This window comes from Saccostrea cucullata, unplaced genomic scaffold, assembly GCF_032062105.1.
Source record: "Saccostrea cucullata isolate Sc308-1 unplaced genomic scaffold, CSIRO_AGI_Scuc_v1 ctg1060, whole genome shotgun sequence".
NCBI classification, from domain to species: Eukaryota; Metazoa; Mollusca; class Bivalvia; order Ostreida; family Ostreidae; genus Saccostrea; species Saccostrea cuccullata.
In genome coordinates, this window is record NW_026938188.1 from 44,408 (window position 1) to 58,384 (window position 13,977).

Below are 13,977 nucleotides of genomic sequence, written 5' to 3' on the forward strand. Positions count from 1 at the left end.
AAGATTTACACTCATTTTACAGAATGTGACTACAATTATATATATGAAAATATTCCATTTTGCTCTATGATAAAGAGTACTAAAACCTCATTGATAAAGACAAAGAAAACAGAAAGATCCTTCATAAATTCAATTACATCATTTGAATAATTACATGCAATATTATTGTCTTACGTTTGATTATTTACAATGGTAAATTAAAACTCTTTCAGTTAAAAGTACGCTTGAAAGTAACATTTATTATGAATTTAATATTGCCCCCCCCCCCTTACATTTTACTACATACAGAACTCAATATTCTCAATCTGTTCTTAAACTTTTTATTTTAACCACTCCTGGAAGCTTCTTTCTTCGATGGCTCTCTATGTGAATGAAAAAGGAGTTTCATTTCATATACAAAAAATATACAAAACCCTCTCTCTCTCGTTAACTTATAAGAGCATACAATGTACGTTTAATTACAAGAATGCAATATTCTTAACTCTTTTCGTTAATTCTAAAAGATAGCATTACGTAATCTGCGAAGTGGAAAGAATTTTTATTTTTTATTTTCTTATTTTTTGCTTTTAGTGATATCTAGTATCACATTTCTCTGTGTCTTGAGAAAATGTAGAGTATCCTGTTAGAATTCAAATAAATATTTTTATTATATAGCTAATAAATAGTCTCTAATAAAATACTACCAAAGATCTAGAGAATTTTAGCGTTCAATACCTTGACGTTTTACTGAACACTGAGTTTGTATTGCGTATACGAGTATGCCAGAAACATTCCGAAAACGAGCGTTCAATATCGAATGTCCTGTTGTAAACAAAAAAAGTCGTCTGGTCAAATTCTCAGAGCTAAATCAAAGAAAGGAAGTGGCATGTAATTAAGATGTGTTTATTTTTTTTTTTTTTTACACAAAAATGAAATTATTTATTAAAAATAATTATTATGAATTATGAGGAAATGTTTTAGCTATATAATAAAGGAGTTATTGAACTTATATTAGTGAATATTGGCACTCTTTGGCTGTACAAATGCACTCGCAAGCTCGTGCATTTGTACAGTCAACTTGTTCCAATACTAACCAATATAAGTTCAATATTTTGATATCCCAGGTAACCATTAAACTGATTATTTCCTTCCATATTCCATTCATTACTTTCAAAAACATTGTCTTTTCCTCTCTCAGTGAATAGAGAGACTTTAAAACAATTTGTCGTGAGTTGCAGTTTATCTTTGTGACTTTTAATTATTTTTTAATTTCTCAAAAGTATTATTTAGAATGACAAATATAGAAAAGCTGGGGGCAAGCCTGAATTTTATTTGTAAAGTAGACATTTCAATAGAACTTCATTTTACTCACACAAATGAGGCATTTTCCAATTTTCAACACAATTTATACAAAAAGCTATTTTACTTAAGAAAGAAACAATGTAAAAAGTTTTCTGGGAAATGATATTTTTGTTGGTCACGTGATCAAATCCTGTGAAGCTTGAAGGGCTTCTCAGTAGATTTGATCACGTACCAACTTAAAGTTCATTTCCCAGTGAACTTTTTACGTTGTTGTTTATTACTTAAATTTACATTTGAGACGAAATTTACATTTAAGACGAAGAAATTTCGACTAAAATTGCATTATTACACAAACGGGCCGCCGTATTGTTATGTTGTGACGCGCAGTGACCTAGAAGTTGTTTGTTCCCTAACATTTGAATGTTTACATTCATGTTTAGCCAAGCAGTCAAGTTCAGGAAATATTTGTATATAGGCCTTAAGTCAAAGAACAATGATCGCTGCTGAGAATAATCTAACTATTTCATAACTTCTTAAAATATTTGAAGTCAAAAGCGGTGGTATCGCCTGTTGAAGTTTGCCTAACTTCAATGAATTTTAGTTAAAAAAAAAAGTAAGTGCGATTTTTTCGGCTAATTTCATAGTATATTCAAAACCATATTCACATGGAAAGAAGATTTATTGTACATCTCACGATTGAAACATATCCATACTGCTTATCATTTTATCTTTTTCATCGATATTAACTTAGAAATATTCCAAAACAAGTTCACCGTGACAGAAATATGTAGACATAATATTACCTCGCTTTGTGATTCGGTCTCGCTGTGACCTCTGACCCCCAAATAACATTCACACAGAATTGAACATATTTTCTCTTCAATAGGTTCATCTAAGAAAAATATTCGCAAATGTAAATATATGTATATACAATCACCCAGCAGGACTCTGTCAGAGGACATAAATCTCTTATACATGTAAATTCAACAAAATAGTCTTCAGTTTATTCTTATTAATCACTTTTACCAGATACATTGTATATACAGAATTAAATCCTGTGTGCACAGACATGTTTCGGTGAGCACTTCACTTTTTACTTTTAGTTATTGTATGAATACATTCCATATCTCACAAAAGAAAGAAATATCAATTTCCTTCATACTAGTATATTGCAAGTTTCCCATATCATAAAAGCATATTGAAACTTAAATCAACGATCTAGACTATCTAATTCAATGTCAACTTAAAAAATTCCAAATGATTGCAATTTTAGAAATCTTCTTATCAGCTGAAGTTTGTAGTGACTTGACATCATATGCTTTAATGATGTCATATCTAGGTGGTTTAGATTAACATACGATGGCTGTTCATAATGTCCTCGGTGCTCGGAAAGAAGCAAAAGACGCTTTTTCAATAATTTAGTCTGAATGATTTAACTTAAATATTCTCTTGAATTAAAACACATATCCGTAATAATTCTATCCAATTTCTGATTGTTATTAGATCTCATTTTTGAATATGGCCCTTTGAATACTTTAATATGGCAGATCCTATGATTTCCTGGACTTGTTTCTTCTTTCTGAAAGCACTTCTTTTTTTTCAATTGTGGAAAATGAACCAAGTCAAAGGATGACAGATCTGGCAAATATTATTGTGTGACAAAATATTACCTGTCTGTTTATCCCAAAAACTCCTTTAATCTTCATGACATGTGGGTTTGGACGCAGTCATGAAGAAATTTAATGTAGTGGATTCCTGATTCTAGTTCCTTCATCTCAATAACCTTTCATTTTTTTGTAAAAAATTGCTTTCTAGACTCCTCCAGAAATTGAACTGCCTTCCCGAATAAGAATTTGAATAACAAGACCACTAATATTTAAGAAAATGGCATATAAAACTGTTTTTGTGCTCTTGTATTTCTTTGCTCTTTTCAGACCTTTGCTGTTTTTGTCAAGTGCATCATATTGTAAAAACGTTTTGAGGGTTATAAAGCACTGGGTTCAAGTTTCATTATCTGTTTGAATTTCAGACAGACGTGGATAACTACAATATTTGATTCAATTTTTTGAAATAATTGTTTAGATATTCTTACACCTCAAGTGTCATTTTCACTCATTTTTCAAAACATATGCATAGTACTGAGCTTTTTTACCGTCAAAGATTCTTTAAAATAGGTTAAACTACCCCAAAATAGATGACAATTAAATTTGCTGTGTTTTAAAGTCAATTAAACATCAACAGTGATAATTTCTTGAATTTTGACAAACAGAACATTGGTTGTTTTAATTCCATGTCGCCAAGAGCGGTGCCAATTTTTGATGCCTATTATATCATTATTGTTCATTAAAATCCACCTGCTCATGTGCCTATAAAACAGGCATTGGTTGCTGTAAATTTCACAAATTTCAGTGAATATTTCTTTTGGATTCTTATCAAGTTTTACAGCAGCTTAAATGAAGCGTTTAATTTCACTCTAGTTTATTGATTCTTTAACATTCATATTTAACGCAATGTCTCGAATAGCCCTTACAATGTTAGCTTCTGACAATGAAAATATGATATGCAAAGTGGTCACATAAACTGATATCAATTCATTAAAGATTCAATCATGAGAGGAAGTTAAGCTTAAGGTCATATGATATCAGTGTTGTATGTCAGAGATCAGGACATTATGTATGGAATAGCCCTCGTACTATGATAGTTTACGAACAGCCTTTTACATGTATTTCATATGTGCGGATGATACTACCTGTAAGATAAACCTATGCTTTATCCACGAGTAGATACATTATTAATAGGCTATTCGGTTTTGACAAAATTCCTTAGCATCGCCTCAAGATTTAAAATCAAAACTTGGATTTGTAAAAATTCTTTTGTATATTACTATGAATCTTCAATATCTAGCCTAGTACTGCTTACACTTCCACTGTAAAAGCTAGATTGACATAAGAGTAAAATTCATGATCTCTAAGTCCTTAAGCCCTTCTGTCAAAATTTGTTTGAAATAAATCTCCAACAGATTGTCACATACGTTTAGAAACAAAGGTTTATTATTATTTTTTTACTTTATCTTCTTTCTTTCGTCGTGTCAACGTCAACAATGCAGTGCCTCGTCATCAATTTAATATCAGTTTTAATAAAATCCATTTATATAGTTTCACAGGGGGTAAATGTTTTGTTAAAAACCAAAATTGTTGGAGATGAATAAAACGTCTATAATTGTGATTTGATATGGACTTTATCCAACCCGTTGAAATGGTGTATAACCGCTCGGAAAGCCTCGTAAATACGAGTATATTCCATTTCAACTCGTTGGAAAACGCAATTATCAAATCACACAAAATACATGGCCTCTATTTATCTCTCACGTGTAAATGATTATTGCAACGACATAAACCTATGCCCTATTCACGTTAATGTGTTTTGTTCTATAGAACTTCCGGTTTTGACACCTTAAATCTTGCCTTAAAAATGAATGATGGTGAAGATGGTGAGCAAAAATTCGTTTGAAATAAAGTAAAAAGAAATACATATACCTCAATGAAGTGAAATTTTTATTAATATTTAATTGTACTGGCTACTTCGAAGTATGATGTTAGCTCCCTCCCCCCTTTTAAATTATTTTCATGAGACAAGTTAGGTCTAGCAGTTAAGTTGTTGGTGCAAGATTACTCACATACATAAAAACATAGTTTTTTTGCCTTGCAGAAAGTCTAGCCACTATCAACAATGTTTTCTTACATTAATATTATACTACACCTAAATCTACATTAGAACTTACAATGGATCTACAAGTAGCCTAACACCGTACATGTTTGCACTGTCGCCGTACAAAGATTGACTTCGGAGTAGAATCCATGATACTTGGGTCCTTACAACTTTCATTTCAAAGTTCGAATAAATTAAATCTACCAAATAACTGTTTTTTATCTATTGCCAAAATTCTGACCAATAAATTAATTACATTGGACTTTACATGATCTAAAACAAATAACTGTTATTTTTATTTTTTTAATATTTGGAAGCTTAAACATTTTTTTACCTTAAGAAGACTGTGGTGGTGAATCAATGTCTTCTCATTGCATCTCTTCATGATGGCCATGCGAAACAATGTTTCCTCTCCTGTCAATGGGTGGCAAATGATTTCTTGGATGTCCAACATTGTGTGGATTTCCTGAAATAGAAATCATGTCTTCAAAATAAAATAGACATATATGTGACAGTCAACAAACTGAACTTAGTCTTACATATTTTCATGAAGAAAAACGTATTCATTCATATCATGTCATTATTATGAAATGACAACATATATAAATCATAAAACTGAAGAAAAAAAAAACATTGTACATTGTAACATTTAAACACTATTCATGAAAAAATAATATTAAATAACTATGCAACAAATTGTCCCCAAAGTATGTGACAATTACATAAACTGTATTATATAAATTGGCGAAATAGGTGGCCTCCAAAATACGTAATGCTACGTATAAGCCGAATTGGCTAAAAATACCATAATATAACAACACAGTATATACATATTCAAAAAAATTATATTACATTGAAAAGATAAACATGTGTATTAATCCAAGTAATCTGAGATGACCTTAACTACAGAAAAGGCGTGTTTCGGAATGGAGGTGGGTAATCAAAAAATATTTAAACAATAATTAATTGGCCGTCTTGTCTTCACAATAGCAGTAGATAAAATGATGCTAGTTCTCTTATCTCAAAAGGATAAAATTACCGGGGGTCCCTACGGGTTTGCAGCTAATGAGGCACAATGTAGGGATGTACAATCTTACATATAATACATGAAACTTATATATTATTCAATGACAAATTGGCCTCCCAGTATGGATATGTATATTTATATTTATTGCAAAGTTAAATTCTTGGTACAGTAAAAATAACTTAAATAGATAATTTAATATTTAATTCAGTCCTCAAAAGGTAACCTTACAAGGAACGTAGCAGAGGACGTTGATTGTAACCGTTAACATTAGAATACTCCTTAATTTAACAAAAGGCCTCTAACGCATTGTACGACATTTGCAGCATACTCAATTCTGACAACGTTTTGAAAATTAACTCACCAATCTCCTATGTTTCTATTCTACTGAAACGTTAACATTTTTCATCTTAACAAGATTTCGTTTCTGCATGAGTTTACTGAATGATATATAGCTATTAAATGCTGGTAAATAGATGACCTCCTATCAACTTACCGTGAAATGCTTTATTGAAGTACATGTATGAAAGTCAAATATATATTTGAATACCCGTACCGTATATCAATACTTTGCTTTTATTGGAATCTTGAGCAACAAAAATTATTAAAATCAATGTTAATTGTATATTATTTTCTAGATTTATTGATGGAAGCTTAAAAAAGGTCACACATTATTTGTTTTATGTTCGTATATTAATTTACCCCTGGTACTTTTAGGTATGTCACTCGTGAAATTTGTTATATAAAATATTTTTTTTAAGTATATGTTGGATAAGAAACCTGGGGGTCAGTGTGCATCTTACTTGTCTACGGTACAATTAAGTTAACCTTTTAGAACTTAAATTTTAACTCTTTTATTCATCACTTCTACTTTTCATTCTATCAGATGTAACAATGGCTATAATTATAATATTATTTTACAGAAAATAGTTGGAATTATATTTATCATTGAACACATATTGCAAATTAATGCGCGTAAATTATTGTGTGATTTTTTTTATACAAAATAGTAGCATATTTGGGGTATTAAAAATCTAAATATGCAATTGAATATTTTCTTGTATCAAACTTTTTAAGTTACATGTACATGTAAGTCCTGATCAGTTAAAAGTATGAAGTGGTTTAGAATAATGAAAGAAAAATCGAGGTCAGTGATGTAAATAATATTTGTCAAAATATGCGATTTTCAGGAAAAAAAGGTATTAATTTTATCTTGTCCTCTTTAATATATCTTCATTTCTCAGCAAAGCTCGTTGAGGGAAGGTGTGATATTTGTTTCTAAAAATATATATTTAGACCCATATTTAATATTTCTAGCATATCATAACGGAAAAATATCTCCGGGTAAAGGTATTCGAAGCTTAAGGTCTTAGATATTAAATTAAAAAATGTGTAGATTTGCAGAATAGTTCCTGATAAATTTTGCTTCGATATGAATTTTTGATCAATTTTCATTGAATGTTGAATAATTTACTATGTTTAATTAAGAATGTCACAAAAATGATTTATAAAAAATAGTTTTGAAGTAATTGGTTCTGCCTAAACTTTTCTAAGAATCTGACGAGTGACATAGCTTAACATTGAAAATCTCTTACCTGTAGACATAGATGGCGCAGATGGTGTCTCCCGACTCAGTCCCTGTGTCCGTGTATGTTCGTCCCTTGACTCAATTTGAGTGTTCACGTTATCTGTCAAATTAAATGTAAAACTGTTCATTCATAGATCTAAAGCGTTGAAGCTCAGAACGTGAATTTGAAGCGCTAAAATCAAATCATGCACACATCCATGCACGGATCCAATTTTTTTCTGAAGAGGTAGAGGAGTCCACACCCATTCAAATAAAAAAAAGGTTTTAGATAACGAAAACTGATTGATCTCAAAACCAAAACAAAAATCAATCCGAACAAACAAATCTGTTAAAAAGAACATGGCTCCCCACAAGTTAGTGAAGATTCAAATTTGTTCAAATATTGTTTCCCGGGAAAATTAGGGCCATAATAGACGAACAAGGCTTTACATTGGAATATATGAGACATTTAAAAAAAATCTTTTTTTTTATAAAAAGGCAAAGCCATGATCGGTCATATTTATATGGAAGCATTCTCATTTAATAAAATTACAAATGTGTACTAATTATGACCCCGGGGGTAGGGTGGGCCCGCAATGGACAATCAAAGTTTTACATAGGAATATATTGTAAAAATCGTTAAAAATCTTCTCAAGAACAGCAATGCCATGATTGGTCATGCATACTTAAAAGGAAGCATCCTCAGGAGGTGTAGGATCAAGTTTGTTCAAAACCATGACCCCAAGAAGTATGGAGGTAATTTTTCTATGGGGGTCATTCTTTTCGGCTCAGGTGAGCTAAAAATGATATTTCTACCAATTGCGCCCCGTTATTAGCAGACTTATTTTTGTAATCGTATGACCAAGAATTTTGCAAAATCTTATGCGTGAAAAGGAAAAAAATTGCTGTGGCCTTCATCTCGAAATTTAAATATATCGACGACGTATTGTCAATTAACAATTGTTATTTCCATTCTTATGTCGATATGATATATCCTGGTGAGCTTGAGATAAAAGATACCACAGAGTCTGAACTGTTTTATATTTGAATATTTTACTTGAAAAAGTAGTTTATAATAATCTAACAACTTAGCTCTATGATAAACATGATGACTTTAAATTTCCAATAGTCAACTTCCCTTTCTTATGCAGCAATATACCTTCATCACCCGTATACGGAGTTTATGTATCTCGGTTGATTCGATACGCAAGAAAATGCTCTACGTTTGAAAAATTTCTAAAACGAGGTAAATCATTGACAATTAAACAAACTGATAAAACAAGAATATCAGCAGACTCATTTAAAGTCATCATTTCGTAAGTTCTATAGTCGATACAATAACCTTGTCAGCAAATACAATTTATCATTGAGTCAAATAATGACTGACGTTTTTAATCCTAATTGCTAGTCTATTATTTACACACTGAATCGACGGCGGATTTTCACGTTATTTCCCGATAATGACAAGGAGTACATGGCGGGTGTGACTGGTCGGCAGGGGATGCTTACTCATCCATGGCATCTGATCCCACCACTGATGTTTTGGAGGTCCTTTTTTGTTCTGCTTCAATTTTGCAGTGTTGTATGGACTTTGATCTTGAATATTGTTCGTTATCTCTACATGTTTCATTGTAAAAATAATATCTTTTCATTTACTGTTGAAAATGAAACTCAAATTATAATATAACTGTAAATAACTATAAATATAGATATTGATATTTTTGGAGTCATACTTTTCTTTTTAAAAAAGTTCTTTTTTTAAATCTACTTTTTTGGGGAAAACTTGAATTCGTGTCCATAATGAGGAAATTTTTTCTTTTATTTTCATGTAATTCTAATAGCAATGTCTATTTTTTAAAGAAAAAATTAAATGAATTTAGACAGTAGGCCTACATGGTACTAGTGAATATCGATGAAAACAAATTAGTCATGAGAAACTTACGGTGTTTCTGTGTGTTGTACGCAATCACTATAGCTGCGGCAATTGTAGTAACAAAAGATATCCAGCAGAGAAAAAAGCAGGGACGTTTAAGTGAATAGTTCGCTGTCCGGGTAAATTGGTTAAAATTTTCTAGGTATACTGAGGCTCCAGACACAGTCAATATTGCTGTAAAACATAATAATATTAAGTCATTGTTTGTGTCAGTGATAAACTTTATACATTCAAAATTTAAATTTTTGAAGAAAAAATTAATAATCATATTCACTTAATATATATTTGGGTTTATGAATGCAGAAATATAAAAAGCTTTTTTCAATGGTCAAACAAGTTAAAAAAAGATATGAGTTACCTGAAAGACTACAGCATATAACGATTGCAACATTTGTAGTAATTATGGACTGACGTTTTTTGCAACGCTCCAACTTTGCTTCCGCTATTATCACAATCAGTACGATGAAAATTAGGGAAAATGCCAGGATCAGAAGAACTCTAACTGCATTTAACCAAACTGATTTAAAAAAAAAAGATAAAGTAAAAAATTTAACTTTTATTAAAAAGGAATTTACACTAAAAAGATATTTATGTTGAAAAATAACGAATGTTCAATACTCTTAAAAAAGAGTTAAAACTTTAAAATATGAAGAAAAAAAACTTTTTATAAAAAGGGAGATAAAAATGTTCCACAAATCTATTAGAAAAGGTAAATTAATTGATAAAAATTAACTCTTTTTACTGCAGCCAAGGGACGTCATATGTGTGTGTGTGTTACTCTCTGTCTTTGCCTCTACAGCTTATTTCAAAATACATAACATATATACATGTAAAGATAAATCATAGTCATAGTAACTACTTTATAGGAAACAAGATTTGTTTGTAAAACACTTATGCCGCCGTATTGTTAAAGTTTCTCAGATGCAAGTCAAACTCTATGATCAAGGTAAATTTATCAAAAATGTTGGTACCCAAGGAAAGAACTTATCCCAATGAAACACATGCCGGTATACCTTTGGAATATGAATGACGAAACCATTTAAAACAAGTTCAAAGGGTAAAAATTAATTGTACCAAAGGGAAAGTCCTATCACACGAAATACACATGGAATTTAAAAGCTCTATCACCAACTGTTCAAAAGTTATAGTCAAATTAAACTTTTCAAAAGTAGGTCAAACACAAGGTCAAGAAAAAAGAACAAAATTGCTAGTATTCAAAGGAAGGTCTGAACACATGGTATACACTTTTGAATTATGAAAGCCCTTGTACTTAATGTTTAAGAGTTACTTTTATATCCGAGGTTTTGTAAAAGTGGATAAAACTCTATTGTTTAGAGTTTTAGTCAAGGATAGGTCTTATCACGAAAATACACATGTAAAGTGTGCAAGCCCTAGCACCAACTGTTCAAAATTTGTGACCAAGGTTAAAGTTTGGTAGTATTTTCAAAAGAGAGTCAAACTCCAAGGTCAAGGTGGTCAAGAAGTCATTATGTGTCTGTACCCAAAGCAATGACTTTTCACAATGAAATTTGTCGAGATAACGAACACAAAGTCTATTACACATTACAAAATAGCAGAGCAAAAACGGACCTCCAAAACATCAAAGTTGGTATCATGTACCAAGGAGCAGTGAGCATCCCCTGCCGACCGGTCACACTCGCCGGGTGCTTCTCTTCATGCTCTGGTAAAAACAAAAGGGGAAAATCCGAGGACAACTTATCAGTAAGTAATGGTCAAACAATCAGTATGGAAAAGTCAGTCACCATTTGAGTTAATGATAAATTGTTTAAATGTATTTATACCCCAGCTTGAAAAGCGGGAGGGTATATAGGGATCGGTATGTCCGTCCGTCCCTCTGTACGTCCGTCTGTCTGTAACGCTTAATTGGGGTACCCATCTCTATTCCGCAACTACTCTAATACCAGTGAGTGAAATTTAATGAAAGTTTCACAGAATCTTTATTACATATAGCCTTTGTGCACATCATATTTTACTTTTTGATTCGACACAGATATTTTGTTTCCCGGCTACAGCAGAACAGGGCCATTATAACCATATGCGAGGGGGGGGGGGGTATCATTTAGTGAGCTCACTGCTCACAATACCTCTAGTTTATTTTTTTGGCAATTTCACAAAATTTAGTATTAGGAGAAGACTATCTAAGTTATTTTTAACTTGTGTCTAATCCTTTTGACACTTTGTCAATAAAATATGTTCAATTCAATTCATATTTTTTTTTTCTAACAAGGCAATTGTATCGGTCACAGAACTAAAGAAATTAATTTAAACCAGACTGTTGATATTCTTGCTTCATTAACTTGTTTGTCAATAACTGACCTCGTTTTAGAAATTATTCATACGTGAAACACGCTCTTCCATTTCGAATCAGAAATATACAAGTGAAATACGAAAGTCATACTTTAACCAATCAAAAATTATGCTTTTTGTCGAATGACAAACAGAAACAGACTAACGAACAGGACAAAAACTATATGTTCTAGAATCTTCGATTTCTGGTGGCATAAAAGCAGAAAATACACAAAAACATGTATCACCTTAAATCTACTAGTACTCGTATCATTACCTGGAGTATAATTTTCTGAGCTTGTCATTCTTGACGTAAAAGATTCCATGGTGTTGCAACAGTAGTAACTTCCATTTTCTGCGCAGTGATGCCAAAGGCCCTGTCTACCCATCTGATTTGTAGACCAATCATCATGTCCTATGACTATCGCTAAGAGAATAAGGGTTGCTTGCAAAAGTGTAGATGCTACTTTTTTCTTTTGTTTTTTTAAGAGCTCACAAAACGATTCTACAAATTAAAGACAGAGAAAAAACCAAAAACAATATTTGTAATTTTGCTTTTTAATTATACAATGTTCTAAAAAAGATATGTGAACATTTTAATGTAAAGTCACTTTAAATGTTCTCAAAATATATATGTTCAAGGGGTAATAATGTAAAAAAAAAATTTAAAACCTTCTCGAGACAAATTTGGCAAAAACTTTTTTGTAAGATACTATGGCTAATAATACCATGTAAAAATATGGAATCAAAGTGTAAGCAAAGTAAGTGTATTGATTTAATATTACTTAACTTATTTTCTTTTTTAATAGCTGATATCTGTATTTATTTGTAGAAATAAAAATTGTGATTAACTTTCTGCAATGAAACATTCCAGCTGTGTTTACGTTGACACAGAATGTTACAAAACAAAATCACAAAATATAATAATCAAAAAAAAATGTGCTTTTACTTTTTTGATCTCGATGCGAAATGTAATAACAAAGGTTGTCAGTTTATTGCATTTTGCCTCGTTACTGTATTTTGTGTTGTGTCACGATGTCCCTATACCAACTCTCCATAATGTTGACAAATATTGATACATGTATATATGATATATTTGTATTGAAAGACTTAATTGATAATTGACACCAATAACCAAATTTGTCGTGAGTTATTCGTTTATCAAGTAGATTTTTAATATCATATTTTCAAATACATGTAAATAATGATTATGTCGCTCATAGCATGGTATATGTATTTATATCACCTATGGCTAATTAACATAAAAAACATTTTGTCGATTAGCAATTCAAAATTTGGAAGATTTTGCAGAACAGAACACACACTATGAAAAATCCGACAATGGAAAGTTTTTAAAACCAATAATATTTTTAATGCTTTGACGTTCAACAAATATTTCCCTATTGTTGTTGAATATCAGGTTTGCCCATATGAAGTCTTTTAATGAAAATATACATCAAATCTAACCTTTGTTTCAACTTTTAATTACGCGGGCGTCTTCATATGAGTGAAAATTTCTCGAGGGGGACGTTAAACAACATACAATCAATCAATATAATTACTCGAGATATCCTTTTGCGTATCAGATTTTTTGCTGTTTATCATTTCATAATTATTTAAATCAATTTCAAGCAGTAAATGCTTTTTTAAAATGTATCATTTTAAATATGCTCTGTCATAAATTTATAAATTTGAATTCCTTAAACTGATAAGAATTTTATTTTAAGGAAACATGAAAAATGCCAAACCTACCGGAATTCTCTTCATCGGAATGTAATGCTATCGCCATGATCCAGCTAGAAAATGTTTAAAACCAAAAACCTCAAGTTACTAATTATGTGTACCGTTGTGAAATAGTGCATAAACGATTTTTTTAATGCCAACTCAAATCCACGCGACTTTAAAGATCTCAATTTCGTCAAATAATTCAGAATCGGAAATCGCAAAAATATAAATTTTTAGGGAAGATGATAGTTGAAATTATTGTATTTATCATACCGTTCTATCTAAATCAGAAACGGAAAAAGAATGGTCCCAAAAATTTTATTGCTCTTTTGTGGGCTTCAATCAACTTTGTTGTGTTTATTTCAGTAACAGCAATCGCAAGAACTTGGATTTATTCAAGCAATGGAAATCTTATTACAAATGTTGGAATAT

General features: G+C 31.0%; 1 protein-coding gene across 1 annotated transcript; it reads right to left on the reverse strand.

Moving 5' to 3' along the window:
- Positions 1-5,357: 5,357 nt before the first annotated feature.
- LOC134249598 (uncharacterized) lies at positions 5,358-13,609 on the reverse strand. The gene is made up of 6 exons (XM_062731938.1): positions 13,573-13,609; positions 12,098-12,325; positions 9,872-10,030; positions 9,523-9,687; positions 7,609-7,701; positions 5,358-5,455 (listed from the first exon to the last, which is right to left on the reverse strand). Exons 1-6 carry the CDS (start codon positions 13,607-13,609, stop codon positions 5,358-5,360), a joined length of 780 nt encoding a protein of 259 aa, XP_062587922.1.
- Positions 13,610-13,977: the final 368 nt, after the last annotated feature.